Source organism: Aptenodytes forsteri, unplaced genomic scaffold (genome assembly GCF_000699145.1).
Source record: "Aptenodytes forsteri isolate BGI_AS27 unplaced genomic scaffold, ASM69914v1 Scaffold146, whole genome shotgun sequence".
In the NCBI taxonomy this organism is placed as follows: domain Eukaryota; kingdom Metazoa; phylum Chordata; class Aves; order Sphenisciformes; family Spheniscidae; genus Aptenodytes; species Aptenodytes forsteri.
Genome location: NW_008795128.1, coordinates 4192156 through 4212635, shown reverse-complemented (window position 1 = coordinate 4212635; position 20480 = coordinate 4192156). Strand labels below are relative to the sequence as shown.

Genomic DNA, 20480 nt, shown 5'->3' with positions numbered 1-20480 from the left:
AAGGATAATTTGATAATGCATCTAATGTTGAATCATTTGTATTGTTAGTTCTCATATTAAATTATGATTTGTAATGAGAACCGTACCGCGCTAGGAGATGCAGTATGAATGTAGCCTAGGAACTTTCAACCATATTAGATGTCCAGCTTTCTTTTTATCGAGTCATTCAGAAAGCAGGACTCTTCTCTATAAAATGCTCTGTAAATTGCAGTACTCTTATCTAGCAGACCTTCTTGGATGATGCTCCTAAAGCATTACTTAAAATAGGCATTTACTGCTATTAAGTGAGATATTTTAAATAGAAGTTCTGCATGTGCGTAGTCATTAAAGAGTATACGATATTTTCTGTGTGAACAGGACTATTAGCCACTTCGTCCTGCTAAGCTTTAATTTGTATAAACAGCATACCTTGCTGCAAGTTCAGTCTTTGCTTAAAGATTGAACCCTGAGTAGAGTAACCTTGTGCACGGCAGCTGCTAGTGCTCACTGACCTTAGACCGCCAACGTTTCTGTGATGAGCAGCACGTTCCATAAATACGTGATGTTTGACAAGCTGCTTCAGGCTGATTAGCTGTCTCAAAACAAAAACAACAACAGGAATTAAGAGTGAATTAATACTTTGAAGGCTTATGAGCAAAAGTACAGTTAATGCTGCTAATTAAGGCATTCCTCCCCATGGTCTCTATATGATTATTAACTTACACATGAAGAAACTGAGAGACAGAAAAATCATGATTTATCCCAGACCATGTGACACGATGGTGGCAGAAATCTGACTAGTGCCTTGGCCTGCCTCGCTTCAGGCACTGTGCAAGTTCATGGTATTGCTAGAAACAATCGTATTTTGAAAAACAAGGCAGTGTGAATGTGGGAGCTAAATATTTGTTGTCAGAGCTTTCAAGAGAAGTGAACAGAGAATTTTGGTCTATCCCTTGGCAAAAATGTACTTTTCAGTTGGTTGTAGGTAAATCTGTAGCTGTACAGCTCTACTGCAAGTACTATCTGTTGGAAGTAAAGAAGCAGTGTAGCCCGTTCCAGCAGTAGTTTATTATATAGACTTCAATATCTGCTGAAATACCACTGGAATACTGTTTTTAGAATTTCAGACTCAAGAAAACGATTTGGCTTGGTTTTGACCAGTGCTGATAACTGAAGATATATTATTTCTGAAGTAGAGACTGCCATGTCTGATGGATAGCTTGGTATAGAATCCAGTGTGGTGTTGGGGTGTTTTGGGGGTTTTTTTGTTTTGTTTTTTTTTAATTAAGCTAGCAAGATTGGAGAACTTGTACCCAGTTTTAATTGTGAGCCCCCCTTGTTGTTTCTTTTCTAGTATCTTTTGCACTGACCAGATAAACTATTCATGCGCATTTATACCTCACACCTACCCCCCAAAGTTCTTAGCGTGTTAGGATTTTGACCGGCAGAAGGCCTTTGGTGCTTATCATTTCTTTTGAGTTAGCCTCTAATGGCAAAATATTTTGAAATCTTGAAATCCAAACAGAAAGCTGAAGGAAGACTTCATTCCCATGCCTGTGCTATATTTCAGATTGCCATATGCAATGGACACTGATCTCAGTTCCCAGGACAGGAAGGACCTGGACAAGTTCATCAAATTTTTTGCTTTAAAGGTAACTTTTTCTCTTGTGGGCAAATGCCTCTTCTTTCTTGTTTAAGAAAAGCCATACTTGCTGTGGCTAGAGTAACAAGGTTGGGGTTTGGGGTTTTTTTTGTTTTTGCTAAAGACCAAAGCAAGAAAAGCTGATGTTAAATTTAGGAGATTCCTGAGAAGAACTAGAAAAACATCTTTTCCCCTTTTTCTACCTTCAAATTCTCTTCCTTCCCCGAGAAGTGTCCTGCTGTAGAATCAGTTACAGGTGCTTCATACCTCTGTCAGCTTCGGGCTCCTATCAACACATGTAACCATCCAGCTGTTAGGTAGTATCTTCTGTTGGATTCCACTCTTTCATTTCAGCCTATCTAAATTTTTATATTGCATCCAAAAGCAATAATACCAGAATGTTCTTTTGAGTTATGTTGATACATATTTGTAAAATTTGGCCTCACTTGGTACATAGATGCAAGTAGATACTCTGACAATGGCTATGTTATAAATGTACAGATTGAATTGACTTCCGTTTGTGTCCAAGGTTCAGGATATAGTTGTAAATTTCATTTCAGTATTACCGAAAACTGTGCAACTCCTGATCACAAAATTGACTTAGTCACTTCATGTTATTACAGAGAAAGGTCAGCTTAAAACGATTTTCTCTCTGAAATACATTTACCTGTTACATGTAATAACTTAAATTGATTAGACCTGAAGATTAGCATAGCAAACTCTACTTCTTTACATCCTGGTCAGCTCTTTTTTTTTTTTTTTTACTTGGAATTTGTCTAGCTCAGGTTCTGAACTGAGGGTTCTGCTGAGCTCAGAACATGAGTGTGTATCTTTTCCTTTCTGTTCCAGACGGTACAAGTAATTGTCCAGGCCCGACTTGGAGAGAAAATCTGTACCCGATCATCATCCTCCCCAACAGGCTCTGACTGGGTGAAGTCATGTTTTTTAAAGCAACTCCATAACTGTTGGAGATTTTGTGTGTGTGTGTGTGTGCACGCGCGCCTGTGTTGAGAACACGTCATTGTTACAGTCTTGTGCAGACTATAATAACTATTCATAAAATAACTACTATATTCAATTATGTTCATTGATGGTGTGTGGTGGGGTTTTTTTTGTTGTTGTTATTGTTCACATACAACATGTTCCTCTGGGCTCTTAAAGGCTGATTAGAGGAGAGATAAATGATACCTCTCAGCAACTCCTGCCAGCTAAGGCACATTTCCAAGATCTGCTGGGGTGGGGTGATGAGTTCTTTTCTGTCAGAAATTTGCAACTCTGCAATTCAGGACTTTGTAGTGGGCTTTATTAAAATTGAAGAGACTCAAGATACTCTGTGGGTGAAGATAGAACTCAAGTGAGGGAAAAGAAACGTGATTTTTGTGGCAAGATCAAGAAAAACATTTGAATTAGCAGCCAAGGAAATGTTTGCAAATATGGAAAGCCTGAGTCCATCTGGGAATTTTTTGTTTCATAAATACTTCAGTGGACACTGACCTAGTGATAGGAGAAGAGGAAATGACCTCAAGTTGTGCCAGGGGAGGTTTAGATTGGATATTAGGGAAAATTTCTTCACCGAAAGGGTTGTCAAGCATCGGAACAGGCTGCCCCGGGAAGTGGTTGAGTCACCATCCCTGGAGGGATTTAAAAGACGTGTAGATGTGGCGCTTAGGGACATGGTTTAGTGGTGGACTTGGCAGGGCTAGGTTAATGGTTGGATTTGATGATCTTAAAGGTCTCTTCTAACCTAAATGATTCTGTGATTCTATATGGGTCTGTGAGTCTGTCTGCAGTGTACCACTAGGCAGTTTTTCAAAGAAATAAAAAAATTAAATCATCTCTTTCATTCTGCAGTTCAACTTGGCAATCAAAGATATACCAGAGGTTACTCATGAAGCAAAGAAAGCCCTGGCAGGACAACTACCTGCTGTTGGACGGTCTATGTGCGTGGAGATTTCTCTCAAAACCTCAGAGGTGAGAATTGAGTCGAAATAGATGCCATTTTTTTACTTGAATCTTAAGTCACCTACCAGAGCTCCTGCCCTTTAGTCCAAGACAATGTGAAAATATCTTTGTTTATGAAGTTAGGTAGTATGCCAATGAAAAGAAATGTATTGTTTAACAGAAGCAATTCACTGCAAATATCTGAGGCCAAACACAAATGATAGAGCAGCAAAATTTAGTTTCTTAGATAATGAAGAGCTTAGCCATTCTGAGGAAGGTATTCCCTCAAGTGATCTAATTGTGCAGTGAGACTTCTAGTGCACCTTTTTCTATTATTGCATTACAAGAAAGTGGGAGCCAGGAGAAACATCTTCATTGAGAGGTGTGGCAGTTGCTGATCATTAATGAGATGTGAAAAGGTTTGTGTTCTGAAATGAGCCTTTGTTTGCCATCCTTTCTCTGATCCAGGGGGACTCCATGGAGCTGGAAATTTGGTGTCTAGAAATGAATGAAAAGTAAGTGCATTCTTCACACTTTCTTTGTGTGTGTGTGTGTTTGTTTGCTTTAGCTGATGAAATGGGGAAGCAGCACAATCCATGGTGATGAATGAGCACATATTGGCTGTGTGGCCTGGGACACTTCAGAGGGAAGTCCCCTCTTTGTCTAGTGCAGCAGTCAAACTGTTTAATATTGATGTCAAGAAAATAAACTAGTGATTTTATTCCTTTTTCATTCTTCCATTACAATACTATGCTTCCTCAGATACAAGAATTCATATACTCAGTAACGACAAATGTTTTTAATACTGAAAAGATGTTTCTGTCTAGTAGAAGGCTGCATGGCATTTTTCAGCAATTAATTCTACAACAGGTGACTAGATTGAAGTAGGACTCTTAGCTGGTTGGTCAATAACAGGTACCCACACTGAGGCTTTATTTTATCATTTTGGCAATAAAACTGACATTAAACAATTGGCCCAGACTCATTTTGATTTTAAAAAGTAAAAATAAAAAAAAAAAACAAACAACTTAGTTGGGAACAAAGGACTAATTTTTTCCTTTGAGTTCTGTAGGTGTGACAAAGAAATCAAAGTTTCATACACTGTATACAACAGGCTGTCTCTACTGCTGAAGTCTTTGCTTGCTATAACCAGGGTAACTCCAGCCTACAGACAGTCAAGGAAACAAGGCCATGAATATGTAATACTGTACAGGTAAAGCAGAATATGAAATTCCCCATTTGAAGTGCAAACAGCAGATACTCTAGACTTGCACAGTGCAGCTGCAAATGTGGTAAAAAGGGATGAGTGATAATAAATTCAAGTTATTTGGATTTTAACTACTACCGATCAGTGACAGAAGAGAACTTTGGGCTATATATTACCATATAACCTCCATCTGAGCCATTGAAAGAAAAACTAAGCACAGGCTGTGAAGTATTGTTGTTTGCCTACCATGTTGAGAAGAGTACAAAAATTCTACATGCAAGCACTGGTTAAATTGCTTATTAGCTTCCAGTTGTTCAGTGTCTGGCCTGTATTTGATAAATGCCTGTCTACGTTGCACATAACTGCAATGCATGCTTTTGCAGTATAGATTCAGACTCTCTCCTGCTATTCCATTTTAAAGATGCAACCTCAGCTCCACTTCCTGTAGCTCTTGCAGTTTACTCATCCCAATACTGAGTTCAACTCTGTTTAGCCTGTGAGATCTGACTGGCTTGTGGTTCATGGTTATCACCTTCCAGTCTTTGTTTTTGGCTTTGAGAAAAGTCTTTGACATGTTTGCACAGCTAATTTAGATTATTCTAAATCTCACGTTTGTTATCATTTGCACAGCTGAGAACTTAAAAAGAAATCGCAGCCATTTCTTCATTTTTGCCTCCATTGCTGGTTTGGCATATACTTAAGAGCAGGTCTCTTTACAGCACAGTTAATCTTTATGTTGTGTGATGAGTATCAGCTTTTAGACTCAGACCTGTCCGTGAAGTTTACATCGCTTCATATTTTTGCTCTGAACTGTAGATTTGTCACAGAGGCTTAAAAAACTTAAAGAGAAATTTCTGATTAGACTATCGTTTTCTCTTCCTTTTTATGTGACATGTCTTCCTCTGAAGTAGCTGGAAGGTTTTTTGAGATGGGCATTCTAGCCGCTTCTTTTGTTTTTTTTTTTCTAAAGAGGAAAAGTAGTTCCAGTCTTTCAACTCATAAAATTAAATAAGCAATAAGGATATGTATAGCATTATGTCCCTAATGGACTTTAAACCTTTTCTTTTTCCTTTTCCTGCAGGATATATTTTGGTGAAGTGCAACTGAGTGGCTTGGGAGAAGGTATGATTAGGCAACACACACAAACTAGAGCAGAACTGTTTTCCACACTGGCTAGCCATTTATTACTATTCCTAAGTGCCATAAGGAAAGTTAAGTCTGAGGTTTACATACACTTTTTATCTGGATCTGCCATTGTGTCATAAGGTGACAGGTATAATGGTGGTACTTTGACAAAATCTAGGGTGATTGCCATTTTGACTCTAGTGATCCGGCACTGAAATAAGAATATGGAAGTGTGTTGATAAGGGGCAGGACTGGTAAAGGAGATCATGATGTACTCAGGAACAAGAAGCACTTCAGAGCAGTATTTTAGACCAAGATAGGGAGCAACATCAGAAGTCTTGTAGATGAAACCTACAAGCAAGGCAACCTAGTGTTGCTGTTTTGTTATGGGTTCTATGTGTGTCTTTGGAGTTCAGATTGCAAGGTATAATGGAAACACTATAGAAATAAGATAATGTAACCTCAGAATAGAAAAGTATGGAACATAAATAATCAGTGAAACTGATAATTGTTCCTTAACCTTACAGGTTTCCAGACAGTCCGTGTTGGAACAGTGGGTACCCCAGTGGGAACCATCACTTTGTCTTGTGCCTACAGAATCAACCTCGCTTTCATGTCAACCAGGTGAGAAAATGTGATCATGCCAGAAACTGTTTTACAGTAACGTACTATTAAACCTAACTATTAAACCCCTCATATTATGAGCCCCTAAATCTTTCCCTTCTGCTTATCCTTTCCTGCTGAGATTCTCCTTCATGGAAAATACTGTCTCTCATGCTTAAGTCTTGCAGCAAGGGGAGTATTTGGGTAGCCCTGAGCCAGACTCTAGAGCTCCAAATTGTTGATGCGTGCTTGGAGTTGCAGGGCTGAACTGTAAAGATGCTCTGGTCCCATTAACAGACACAAGGGTTTTCTGTGAGGGCGCCATGAATTGGGATGAGAGTAGAGAGAAAAAGCCAATAACACCATTGCTTGTTGCCTTGCAGGCAGTTTGAGAGGACCCCTCCTATCATGGGGATTATCATTGATCACTTTGTGGACCGTCCCTATCCCAGCTCTTCACCCATGCATCCCTGCAATTACAGGTGAGGAAATACTGAGTTGAAGTCATGGGCCATGGTGAAGGCATCAATTATGCCCAAATACAGAGCCTTTTCCACTATTTGCTGACTGCATGGGAAGGGAGACTGGAGGATTAGTGTCAATCATATTGACACGGTTAAGCATATGAGGAAGAGTGACATTTTTCTCCTCACATCTAGAAGACTGAGTGCAGCAAGCCCCAGTATTTTCCCAAATTCCTTACAGAAGCACTTGGACACAAAGGATGTTTAACCTTGGCTGCCGTTGGGAATTTGAAAGTGTAACAGTTAATCCTGCTGTAGAACTACGTGTCCAGAGGCATGCATCTCCAGATATTTCCTTTGGCGAAAGAGACGAGTTTAATTTCTCTTTGTAGATGAGAGGTTTGTCTTCTCTAAAATGCATGTGAGGGCACTCAGATTGGGACCAGTGGTATTGTTTGACAATGGTTCTGTAAGCACCAAAGCCAGTAGCATTAGCTGGTATAACAAAACCTTTAGTTCAAAAAGCAGAGGGAAGTGTTTCTGTTAGGGGCTAGAAGAGGAGCGCCTGGGGAAAATTAAAGTTTTCATACTGTGTTTTCTTCAGTTCTGCCAAGTAGATGAAAGCCATTCATAATTCTTCTTTCAACTCCACCCAAATACTCTCAACCTCCCTGCAGTGTTTGTCCCAGTGTGGTTTACTATTTGTTTTTTTAAGGAGTATTTCCAGTTAGAAAGCTTTTCTTTTCTTGCTGCTTTAGAGCTGGTGAGGACAATGGTGCAGTATACCCCTCAGTAGAAGATTCCCAAGAAGTGTGTACCACATCTTTTTCCACCTCTCCTCCATCTCAGGTAAGAGAAACTGGGCTCTTTTTACTCCTAGATAGAACAATCACTGTTAGAGTAGTGTGCGTACTCCTACATCAACTACTGTGCAAACAGGCAGCTTCCTGCTGCTAATTAAATTTTAATGTGTGGGTTATTTATATCGTTACACTCTGAGTAAAACCTAGTTAGATACTAATTTCAACAAAATGCTAGGGGACTAGAAAGACTGAATTACTGAGAAAGATTAAAAGAACCTACTCCTGTAGCTGGGCTGAGATGTGCTTGAAGAGGATAGCAGTGTATTTATACATTCACATACCGATACTGCAAGGAGAGGAATTCAAGAGATTGATGCCAGGCAGCGTAAGTAGAGGTAACAGACTGACATTTTCCTGAAGTATCAGGAAAATGCTTATAGCACAGTCATGTTTTCTGCATTGAAGATTAAAAGAACCTACTCCTGTAGCTGGGCTGAGATGTGCTTGAAGAGGATAGCAGTGTATTTATACATTCACATACCGATACTGCAAGGAGAGGAATTCAAGAGATTGATGCCAGGCAGCGTAAGTAGAGGTAACAGACTGACATTTTCCTGAAGTATCAGGAAAATGCTTATAGCACAGTGATGTTTTCTGCATTGCAGAATGGAAAAGCAGGAAAAAGACAAAAGCCGTATTTGTTGGACCATCTAAAACTAGTTGGGGCAGCAGGAATAGGTATCGGCAAACAAACTGGGTCATAATATTGAACTAGGGACTTAATATTCTGTACTTCCACCTACCCATGCAAATTTCATTTAAGTTTCAATTTAAAAAAAAAGATAATGGTTTCCTTCTGAATATCAGAAAACAGAAACTCCAATTCCTCCTTCTTTTACTGTCCTTATATATCTGACTCCACAATTCTGTATTTTGAAGACTTGGCCAGATTTGCAGTTGTCCTATAGCTTTAAATATTCAGGAATGTCCTGCCTTGTTGTCCAGCCAAGCAGATGGCTCTACTGATCTTTAAAGACAATCTGAAGACTCCAAATCTCTTTTGCTGTCGATGTGAAACATAGAATGAAGTGTAATTGGAATGCTGTTCCAAACGGAAAGAATTTGCTATGAGTCTTTCTACTGCTTCAGAGGAATTGGTATGACTGGTTTAGCAGAATGTATTCTACTGTATGAATGAGCTAGAAATGAGCTTTTCTTTGGAAGCATTTTTGTGCCAAGTGGATTTTGGGTGACAGGGCATCAGGCAACGTTGAACTAATCAGCTAGCACTCATGGTAAGTCTGATGGAATAAAGCTTTTCTTATTCTGCGATACACAACTCAGGAGATGAGTTAGTGGCCGAGTTGTGTCCTGCCTTTTCACAAAATGGGTTAAATGCAAAAGGTTTCATAAGGAAATTTCCACTGGCTTGCTCATGCCAGTGTTACTTAACAGTAATAGTGTATGTAAATACATTGAAGTTGACATTTCCCCAGGGGACATGAAGCTTTGCTGTCACTGAAGGGAAAAGCTTTATGAAACCAGATGAACCTTGAGGATTCACATTAAGTATGAGCCTACATTCTTGCTTTTCCTGTGGCCCATAGTTGCCATATGCTGTGCACTTATTTATAAAGCAACTGCCAGTCTTTGTTACCACAGTTAGAATTGTAAGGCTGTCTTGGCAGAGTGGTCTCTAAGGTAAATTAGAAGGGGGGAAAAAAAAGTTAATTTCTTTCTCCAGCTTTCTATATACAACTTAATGTGTAGGAAAATACTGGTAACTGTGTGGATGTTTAGGCAAATTGTCCAAATCTCTGCCTGCCTTCCCAGTAGAAATGAGGCCTAACCTACATGATATAAGGGAATAGGTGTTACCTTTTCCCTGTGAGCTTGCATAGCATGTCTGTGTGTGTTGTGGATAAGCTCAAAATTCAGGAGGAGGTCTGGCCACGGGGAATACCCAGGAATGAAGCTTTCCTAAAACTGAAAACTGTTGGTAGGAAAATGACTGAGAGGAGGTATGGGACTGAACCAGGTTTGGATTGCCCTTTTTGCATTAGTACCCTCTGTGAGGCAGTGTTTACTTCTGGAGCATCACTCCTGTTGACAGAGTTCTCTCTTCACATCAGTGCGTTTGAATTGCATCTTAGTCTGGGTTCCCTTTATTCTAAGGGTGCAGCACAGACCTGCCAAGATATGATCCCTCAGAATGCTGGAAGATTAGGAGTATGGATGGATGGAGAGTATTGAAATACATGTAATTTGTACATTCAAAAAAAAAAAAAATTACTCTTGGCTTTTTCTGGCATCCGCTCAGCCTTCTTCTTGCTAATTGGCTGGTACCAATTCTAATTAGCTGTGGAACAGAGTCTCTGGCAGTTACTTTCTGTCAGCGTTCACTGGAGTCTAAAACATTACCTGTGTTGAGTGGTTCACTGAGATTGGAAAACAGTTCTTTACAAAATGAATGTGCTTCTGGCAATACTGAGACTTCTGCTCTATGTGTAGGTGTGGCTGCTGCAGCCAAAACCTCTTCAGTAGCATTCAGTTCATCCAACTCTTTATAGTTCTTCTCTGAAGTCCTTTTCTCTCTCTCCCCCCCCCTCTTCTCTCTCTCTCTCTCTTTTCCTTGTTTCCTCTGTGTGTCTGTGTCTGTGCACAGTGTGTTTTTACTGTCACAAAGGCACATTTTCAGACCCCTCCTCCTGTGGTGACGGACACCTTGAAGGTCCCAGTGATGGGACTGGCCTTTTCACATCAAGTGAGTTGTCAATAGAATATGCTATACATGGCCAGATACAGTTCTGGCATGACAGAACAAAGACAGGAAAGTACAAATTTGACAATGTGGAATGTTTGTTGTGCATGGGAAAGGCTGGTGAACCCAAAATGAGCCAGACACATTATTGAGACTGGCTGCTTAAATGCCTTTGCAGATGAAGGTCTCCCAAAGACAGGACAAGCACCCCTAAATAAACAACAGCTGTTGCAAGGATTGTTAGTGAAATGCACAAGTAGTAAGGCACAGTGCTGAGAGTTTTCTCGTAACAGTCAGTGTCCCTAGAACCTACAGGGTCATTAGTGCTCCATACAGCTTAACTAGCCTCATGTGAGTAAAAGTGCTGTTCATCATTCAGACCCCTGTAAATGATGTCAGTGTTGGCGCTGCTGGAGTATCACACACAGAGCTCTGAAAGAAGCGTTCTTCTTGAGGTCAAGCAAGCTAAAACAGGAAAGTTTTATTTAATCTGACCAGCTAGATTTCTGCCTGGGGCGTGTAAGGAACTTCTCCTGGGTTTCACTGCTTCCAGCACTTCATTCCTAAAGCAATCTCACAAGGGTTAGCTTCCCAATTCTCTTTACCTAGCACATTTATGGGACTCTGTATTCTTTGGCTGAAGCTATTGATCAGGCCTTGAAGATCAGCTCTTTCAATGTACAATGGGAATGGGTTCAAACAGTTGATAATGCAGTTGTTTTGGGGAAAAAATATTAAATATTAGCTCTTTAGTAAGTTGACGATCACCTTCATGCTTTTTCCAGTATGCGAAACAGGCCTGTAGAGCAGAGCTTCCCTGTGACTGGATATCGGTTATACCTTGCACAGCCTCCTCCTATGTGCGTAGAAAACCAGTCTTGTTTTCTTGTCAAGGCCCAGACTTAGTCCCCTGCAATAAGAACTTTTTAGAGTAATAACCTTCATTATTGATTCCAATGAAAATCTGTCATCCTTCTGCCAGCCTGAAATGCTGTGCTGTGCCTCTGACTTTTCCTGTTCCTTCTTCAGTGACTGATGATTATTCAGACTGTGGGGCATTCCCCTTCCCCTTCCTCTCTCCTCTCCCTTTGCCCTTCTTGTTTTTTCTCTTCTTTCTTAGCTTTCCAGCTCTCGTCTTTCCTATCAGCCTGCTGCCCTGGGAGTTGGATCAGCTGACATGGGGTATCCCATACTCTTTGCTGGTGGCTTGAATGCTGCACACCCTCACCAGGTACCTGTAGAGGGTAGAACAAACATAACCGGTATTGCAACCATTTGTGTCACTTGTACATCTGAGAGAGGCCTTGAAACTAGTGCATGCATTGGTATCCTGTCTGTCAGGAATGAAAAGAATGTGAGGTAAATATAGAGAAAGCACAATTTGCATGGGAGCTGGGAATTGGCTCCTCAGCACCCCTGACTCTACTGCAGTAGGGATCATGTGGAAAAACTACACCAAGAGAGCAGGCAGCAGACCTGTTTGGTTGCACCAGCATGTTACTGATTCCAAACTTTGGCTGTCTTACAGAGCTGCTGCCCCTGTAGCTGTCCAAGCACAGCATTGTAGCCTAGATATAGGATACACTGACAGTCCATATTGGCATATTTGCATCCATTCATCAGACAAATAAGCAAAGTTGACAGAAGTCTTTTTCTGCCTGTGATGTTGCTGCTACACCAGAGTTCTGCTGACACAGTGATGGTAGAATAGAATAGAGTATTTCAGTTGGAAGGTGCCTACAATGATCATCTAGTCCAACTGCCTGACCAGTTCAGGGCTGACCAAGTTAAAGCATGTTGTTAAGGGCATTGGTCCAAATGCCTCTTAAACACTGACAGGCTTGGGCCATTGACACCTCTCTAGGAAACCTGTTCCAGCGTTTGACCACCCTCTCGGTAAAGAAATGCTTCCTAACGTCCATTCTAAGCCTCCCGTGGCACAGCTTTGAACCATTCCTACATGTCCCATCACTGGACACCAGGAGAAGAGATCAGCACCTCCCTCTCTGCTTCCCTTCCTCAGGAAGCTGTAGAGAGCAATGAGGTCATAGCAAGAGGATGTGATTTCCCGCCCCTCCCCCCCCCCCCCCCCCCCCCCCCCCCCACTTGAAGCAGAGGACCTATAGCCAGAGAGCTCTGCAGTGTAGAACAGGCCTGAAGTGGAGAGGATTGGAGTAGGAAAGGAATAAAAAAGTTTGTATTGTGGTGATCACCTTCTACTTGATGCCTCTCTCAGCCTCATGGGGGCTAGAGCCTGGCCATATGCCAAAAACCCCACTACTTAGTCCCGATATGACAGAATCTGCTCTGTATTGCACTGTGATGTTGACCTGAATTTGAGATCTCTAACTTGACCGTTCCTCTCTGTCTCAGTTGATTGGTCCAGGCAAAGAGGGGGGAGTTCCCCCGATTCCTAGCCAGCCAGCACATGGCACTCAAGCTGACCAAGAGAGGATATGTACCCCACTGGATGGAGTCCACTACTCAGCAGCTACTCCTTCTAGTAGGTAGGTTGGCTTTAGATGATCCACCACTTGTGCTAGCCCATTTATAATCCTGTTAAGATAAAACTTTTTGTTTTCCCCTTTTTATCTATTGTTTGTAGCATAACTACTGTCTTTCCATCCTCAAAAACAACTAGCAGCTTTCTCTGATTGGGGCTTTTTTTTCCAGCCTTTCTCCAAACAATGATCTCGCCCATCTACTTACACCTGCTAGTCACTGTAACATCCTTGCAACTTCTGTTATGTCAACTTTAACTTTATTATCAATTTTATCTTTTTTTAATCTCCCTACTGTTTTTGATTATAAAACAACAAGATGAAGCAAGTTCACAAGTGAGTCTTCAATTCTCCAGAGACTTAATGTGAATTGTTACCAAAACAGGTTGTAGTTACTGCAAATCTGTTCACGATTTTATTAAGAAACTTTAGGCACAAAGTTACTTAAAAGGAAACAATGCAACTTCAAACTGTCCTAAATCACCTCCCTCTCAACTAATTAAATCCTTCTTTGTTTTTGGTCACCATATTTATTTCCTGTGAAGTCTCTCTTGGGGTCACATAGTTGAGTCAAATATCTTAAGCAGAGATTTTGCTATGAGGAAACCAAAAATCATAGTTGCACTAGCACTTTCCTGGGTATGCTATCTAAGTAGTCCTCTTGCCAGAAGACTCAATTATTTTTTTTGTTTTAAAGTTCTGAATACCTGTGGTAGAAAAAAAAAAAAAAACAGGTCATAGAAATAACTAATAGCCATGCAGTGAATTAATCATACTGGCAGTGGCTGTTGTGATGTATTAGACTGCTGCCTTTGTAACCCGAGTGACAGATACAATTCTGGTTCTTGCCCTCACCTCCTGACAGATCTGCGACTACTGTATTACTGAAAAAATAATAGTGATGAACAGGAATTGCTGTGAACGTGCACATTCTGAAGTTAAAAACCCATCTCCAAAAAGAAAAGCCTATTTCAGTTGGCAGCAACTTTTCATTCAACTAAATAGTTTTCGTCCAGCTTTAAACAAAAATCTGATTCCACAAGTGTCCCACTCCCCTTTTGTGCTCATGACTGAGGAGGAAGGTGTGGTACAAGGACAGAGATTTTCTGTTGTCCTTCTTCCAATACTAGGAGTAAACCCAGAAAAATGAAGGAGTCTTGTAAAGCATGTGATTTGTCTATATTGTTTGTGCTATGAGTCACTAATTAGTCTATTTTCCTCCCCCAGTGAGGACACAGAAACAGTATCAAACAGCAGCGAAGGGAAGTGTGGCTCCCCACATGACCTTTTGGAGACCATCTTTATTCGGAAGGTGGGAGCTTTTGTCAACAAACCCATTAACCAGGTAACTAGCAGTAGGTCTTCTCAGGGGGCACCATAATACCCTGCTTTTCCCATCTGTTCCTACACAGAGGAGCAAAAAGCACCCCAATGCCAGGGCAACCCCGGAGACTGAGAGTGCATATTCCTGCCTGCTGCATTTCCCTACAAGGTCTTGTCATAGGCTTGTTTTTCATAAAATCCTTTTGGGATGTGACAGCCACTGAATTTGCCCCACTTTGCCAACACCCTTTTTGGGTATGGAAGACTTGATACTCCACTTGGGTCTCACAATGATCTGCAACTACCACAGGTTCATAAACTGGGGAAGCTGCTAGCAAGCCTTCCTTCCTTGAAGGGACATGCAGTAGACCAGTTCATCACTAGTAAGCAAGCATTTAAGCTCAGCTAGGGCAGCTTAGAGATCTGCCCAGTTCCTAGGTCTGCTGTTCTAAGCCTTTTGGATGGATGAAGGAGAATTGTGTGAATTTGTAGCAGTTCGTTAATCCTTGCCTATATTATACAAGATGTATATAAGCAATCCCACCTCAGGGTATGTATCTGCATTAGGTCAGCTGAGTACAATCTCCCTTATTTTATGCCTTTTAAATGAGGTTGTCAGCCTCCTGCCTGTGATCTTGGGCAATTTTTAGCAGGCCTGACAAAGACTTTCAATATCCTTTTCTGTGCTGGGTAAGCAGAGCATCTTAGTGAAATTCTGTTTGCTGAATCTCCTCAGGTGACCATGGCCAACTTAGACATTCCTTTTGCCATGTTTGCTCCCAAGAATGTTGAGCTGGAAGATAACGACCCCATGGTAAGCCTCTTCCAGAGGTATAATATGTGCCTTCTCAGCATCCCTTATGCAACATCCATGCTATTCCCTACCTTGAATACACTTTGTTTTTTGAGCAAAGAACTAGTTATTCAGATTTGTTTGTTTCAAGAAATCTCCGGTGTTGAGTCTTGGGCTCTCTAGACATGCAAATAACAGTATGTGTTTGCTGCCCCTGCTGTAGCATGTGTTTATTGTCCAACCTCCTAACTGCCCCCACACTGTCAAAGTACACAGACAGACGTGATCATAAGATCAGTACTCACCACCTTTGATTTCTTGGGCAGGTCAATCCTCCTGACTCCCCAGAAACTGAATCTCCTCTACAAGGCAGCTTACACTCGGAGGGCTCCAGTGGCAGCAGCACAGGGAACACCCATGATGACTTTGTTATGATTGACTTTGTAAGTGCCCTCATCAGTGCTCTCACATAACAGCTGCATCTTAGATGGGCTTCAGGTGCTGGTACAATGGCAAATGATGTAAGAGTAGTTTTCAATGGGGGTGGAAAAGACCCATGATTCACAGTTCCAAACTAAAGCTTGACAGTCCCAAAACTGCAAAGACACTGATACCCAGAACCAACAGCTACAAATTGAATACTCTTTCGGTTCCCTACCAACACCTGGGCTTGGCGTCCCCTCTCTAATGCCTAAAGGAGCCAGATTCTAAGGAAATGCTCTCTTCTAAGTGCTCAGGCAAGCACAGATCTTAGCTGTTCTTCAGTTATTTAATCTGCATTATTGCAGCAACAGTTGTAATGCCAAGATCTTTACTGATAGCAGGTAATGACTTTACCTGAGACTATAGCAAAAGGGAAGCCAATGTCTCTGAATGGGAATTAACAGCAGTATCTTTGATTCTAGAAACCAGCATTTTCAAAAGATGACATTCTTCCAATGGACCTGGGGACGTTTTACCGTGAGTTTCAGAACCCCCCTCAACTCAGCAGCCTCTCCATTGACATTGGAGCACAGTCCATGGCAGAGGATTTGGTATGGAACCCTGAAATTTCTGTTTGTGGGAATATGTACTTTATAATGCTCTCCCTATTCCTAGTTTGAAAAAAGTCTTATCTTCATAGAATCATAGAACAGTTTGGGTTGGAAGGAACCTTTCAAGGTCCTCTAGTCCAACCCCCCTGCCACGGGCAGGGACATCTTCAACTACATCAGGTTGCTCAGAGCCCCGTCCAACCTGACCTTGAATGTTTCCAGGGATGGGGGCATCCACCACCTCTCTGGGCAACCTGTGCCAGTGCTTCACCACCCTCAGCGTAAAAAATTTCTTCCTTATATCTAGTTTGAATCTACCTTCTTTTAATTTAAAACCATTACCCCTTGTCCTATCGCTACAGGCCCTATTAAAAAGTCTGTCCCCATCTTTCTTATAAGCCCCCTTTAAGTATTGAAAGGCTGCAATAAGGTCTCCCCAGAACCTTCTCTTCTCCAGGCTGAACAACCCCAACTCTCTCAGCCTTTCTTCATAGGAGAGGTGTTCCATCGCTCTGATCATTTTTGTGGCCTCCTCTGGACCTGCTCCAACAGGTCCATGTCTGTCCTGTACTTTTCAGAAGAGAGACCCTGCCCAAAGGGGGCCCCTCACTAATTATGTTCCAGACAAATGCAAATTGGTTTGTGGCACACCTGAGCCTCTGAAACTGGTGTGTTTATCTTCAAGCTGAAAGCTGCTGCCACATGCTTGCCATGGCTGTCATTGAAACCTCCAAAACTAATCCTGCCTCTGATGTGTCAAACTTAGTGGCAAACTAGGCCTGATCTTGCAGCCTGAGCAGAGGTAAAATCCTGGTGTGGCTGGTGAAAGTCATGTCTGGGTGAGTGCTGTATTGGGCTCACAGGCATTGTAACATACTGTGGGGAAAAATGAATACCAAAGGCTAAGAGCTGCAAGTGACTTGATGAAGGCAGCGACATGAGCAGGTTATTGTGCTGCAGCTGGTGACGGGAATTGCACAAGGCGAGGCCCCAGTGCACCTACTGTTCCTGCAGAACAAACACACTCTGGGCAGAGTGCCCTTCTCAGGGTCACTTGCTGGATGCGGCCAGAGGACTCCTGGATTTGTGCATGTGGGAAGGGGAGTCCAGAGCAGTGGAGAGCGGTTGCATGACTCGGAACTTTTACCTTAGAGTGTGTGTTTAAAGCTTCCTTTTATCTGCTGTGAATGAGCCCTGATTTGCACCCTTCTTTACCCTTCCAGGACTCGTTACCAGAGAAGCTGGCAGTCCACGAGAAAAATGTCAAAGAGTTTGATGCCTTTGTAGAAACCTTGCAGTGAAGCTGTTCTCCAGTTTTGCTGCAGCAGTTCTTCCTCCTCAAGGCATCCTGGAGAATGACGTCAACAAATATCTCTATTGCCCCTGCTCTGCCTTTTGTCTCACTTTGACTAGTTCCTTCCATCAAGTGAGCTGTCTTTGATTGCTCTCTTCAACAGCAGATACAGCTCATCTGCTGATTTTCCTCAACTACACCACCGCATAGTTCTGGACTGCTTTTCCTGCTCACAGTCAGTTTTGAATTTAAGACTTCAGTAGGGACACAGGAAGTCAAACTCCAATGTATGAAACCTATTTTCTCCTCAGTCTCTGTTCTGTGTGGAGGGGCTTTGTGAGAAGTTGCTGTATGTTTCCTCCAGAGGTCCTATGGTGTAAGTTCCCTAGGTAGAGCTTCTTGCTAACAGACTTCTTCCTACAGTCTCCGATCCTGTTAGAGCATAGAAAGCTTTGGCTCATTTCCAGGGTCTGTGAGTTCAGCAGATTCAACAGTTTTAAGTCCAGGACATGCATTCCGCAGAACAGGGCATTTCATCCTGACTTCAGTGTGAGTGCCTGGAGCCCAGGGAGAGACGTCAGCTTTGGGACCTGTGTAATACAAGTTACCTTTGTTTTCCTGCTTCTAAGGAACTGGATCTCTACGCAGTTGTTTTGTGTGAGGCCTTCTGTTACGCTGGTTGATAAGCAGGAATGAAACTACAGAAGCGCTTTCCACATTTCCTTCCTGAGTGTACTGACACTCGGCCATGCTGAGTTTACCAGTGTTGAATGTTGGCAAGCCTGCATGTAGCAGCTGTGATGATGCTGAATTCATAGTCTCTGCTTCTGAATTGTAACTGTAAATACTAGGAATCCTGTTTCTTTAGGGTTATGTAACTAGGAGTCTTAGTCCAAGATTCTTTCCTCTAACCCTTGCAAACCTTCCTGCTTTATGGTTAATAGATGATCTTAAGAATCAAGAAATATTTATTGCTTTTAAAGAAACCTATATTTAAAAGACGTTCTGTTTTCATGTAGTAGCACGGGTCATTCTGCCCTAGATCACTGCAGACAGCAAGTGTGCCATGGAACCCTGGCCAGTGAGACTGGTCTCTCTTTGCAGGAAAATATCCAAGATATTTATTTTCTAAGACAGACTTGATTATTCTAATATACTACTCTGTTTTGGGGACTGTGTGTCCATTACATCCAGTCAGGGCCCGTTGACAGAATGAAACGCACACATCAGCGTAGTGGAGTGGCAGGGACTTGGTGAAAAGCTGTATTCTGATAGGCATGGATGAATTTGCAGTGTTCTTCAGCCTTTCAGAAGGCAGCTTCTTTAAAGAAGCACATTTTTTGGGAGCTTATGGTACTTTTTAATCAGCTGGCTTTTGATTAGCTGAAATTTTATTTTTGTAATGATCTGGCTATCAATAGTGTGACTGGCTGGCAGTGCTCTATGGTTGATTTGGCTGTTGCGTGTCTTTTGCCTGAGGTAAGGATGGGAGGAGAAACAGTGACACTAAACAGAAACTTAGATAAGGTAGGTAGTCTTGTGGTTCTCTCTCCTCCTCCCATGTGTAACTAGAGAGAGCAACTGCAAGACCCCTTACTGTCCTAAAATACTGTTTTTCTTTTCGTTCGTTTGTTCTTTCTCCAGAAGTGGGGTTGCGTTCCTTCAGTACTGAGGAACCATCTTAATTTCTTTAGAGTGGCTGAGTAACCAGTCTTCTAGTTAGTGCAATGCGGCAGCTTCTTCAACTTAGCTGCATTCTTAATTGAAAGAGATTGCTAGCAGCTGACAGGGGAACCCCACCTCCTCTCTAGAACACTATTTCTGTGCCACTGCTAGAGCAAGAAACCAAGTTCAGAATAAAGCTTATTGTAAGGTCAGAGCAACACTGCTTTGAACTTTACCAGCTTTTTTGTTGAGTGATGTGTTTGGTGGGAGGCCATGTGAGCTCTAAAATTGTAGGTAAGAAAGAGCTTTATTGAAGGAAAGCTACCCACCAGAACCTTTTTAGCTTACTTAATCAATTCAACTTTTCAGCAACCTCACACAGAAATTGCTTAGTCCTTGCACAAACATTTAAGAAAGCTTCCAAGATAAACAGCTCACAGGAGGGCTTAAGTTACATGGGCTTTAACAAATACTTGATCCCCACAGCCAGAGCCACCTTGTTTAACAGGCGGAAAGGGTCACAGAAGTGTGCAGAAACACAAGGAATTAACGGATCAGCTGGCTCTCACCTCTGCTCAGGAGGTTGGTCTCTGCCACGTTGTAGGAAGCAGCTCACAGACAGGTAGTTGCTGTCACCTTTCTCTTAATGTACAGGCTGTGCTTGGGAAAGCGATACGATCTGGGCTGCAAAGCAGCAGAGATGGGGTAAAGCACTGTATTCATGGAGAATAGACTAGGTTGAACTTCATCTAGCCAGTGCTACTGCTGTCCTCTTCTCACACCGACAAGCTATGGAGTTGGCAGAAAGCATGCCATTCTTGCTAGTCCTGTCCAGAAGGTCCCCTGAGCCAAATACGTGTGCTCATTTGTTGATGCAGTTCCTAACACGGCTACAGCTCCCACATCTCATAAGGCAGAACGTCAGTGCGGCACGTTCTTTTCTACTTCAAAAGGCTGGAAATTTGCCTATATAAGCTGCTAGTGTTGAGCTGGATGGCCATAGCAATAAAGAGATTCTCTAGGGCTGAGTTATGTGCCTCTTTCCTGGACATTCCTCAGTTTCAACACATAGTTGCTACATCTAGGCTCCGAGTTCCCTGACCACTGCACAAATGCTCTGCTTCAGGAAAGATCTAGCTGCTGCTGTGGCCTGCCACAGGTTGTGTTATGAAGGCTGTTTATTTTAGCAGCTGTCTGCTCAATTCTATATTAAGGACAGTATGTATGTAGCTGCTGATTTACGGATACTTTGGGTGAAGGCTCTTAAAGTGTATTGTTTTGGAAATAGTCTCCAATGTACTTCAAGTATTCAAAGAATTTCCAATAAAACTTTTACGTAAGCAAC

The 20480-nt window shown here is 42.0% G+C and overlaps 1 protein-coding gene across 4 annotated transcripts in view; it reads left to right on the top strand.

Moving 5' to 3' along the window:
- ATG13 (autophagy related 13) overlaps nt 1-20480 on the top strand; it is a 23742-nt gene extending 3262 nt beyond the window's left edge. Inside the window, exons 2-18 of one of the 4 annotated variants that reach the window (XM_009277519.1) lie at nt 1550-1631; nt 2471-2551; nt 3473-3592; nt 4031-4077; nt 4635-4775; nt 5851-5891; nt 6422-6518; nt 6881-6979; nt 7720-7810; nt 10430-10528; nt 11646-11756; nt 12899-13032; nt 14254-14371; nt 15086-15163; nt 15469-15585; nt 16048-16176; nt 17400-20480. In XM_009277519.1, coding sequence (XP_009275794.1) covers nt 1563-1631; nt 2471-2551; nt 3473-3592; nt 4031-4077; nt 4635-4775; nt 5851-5891; nt 6422-6518; nt 6881-6979; nt 7720-7810; nt 10430-10528; nt 11646-11756; nt 12899-13032; nt 14254-14371; nt 15086-15163; nt 15469-15585; nt 16048-16176; nt 17400-17477 — 1650 coding nt within the window. In that variant the 5' untranslated portion in view covers nt 1550-1562 and the 3' untranslated portion in view covers nt 17478-20480. The remainder of the gene's footprint in view (nt 1-1549; nt 1632-2470; nt 2552-3472; nt 3593-4030; nt 4078-4634; nt 4776-5850; nt 5892-6421; nt 6519-6880; nt 6980-7719; nt 7811-10429; nt 10529-11645; nt 11757-12898; nt 13033-14253; nt 14372-15085; nt 15164-15468; nt 15586-16047; nt 16177-17399) is intronic. The other 3 variants (XM_009277521.1, XM_009277520.1, XM_009277522.1) reach the window with 3 other exon arrangements.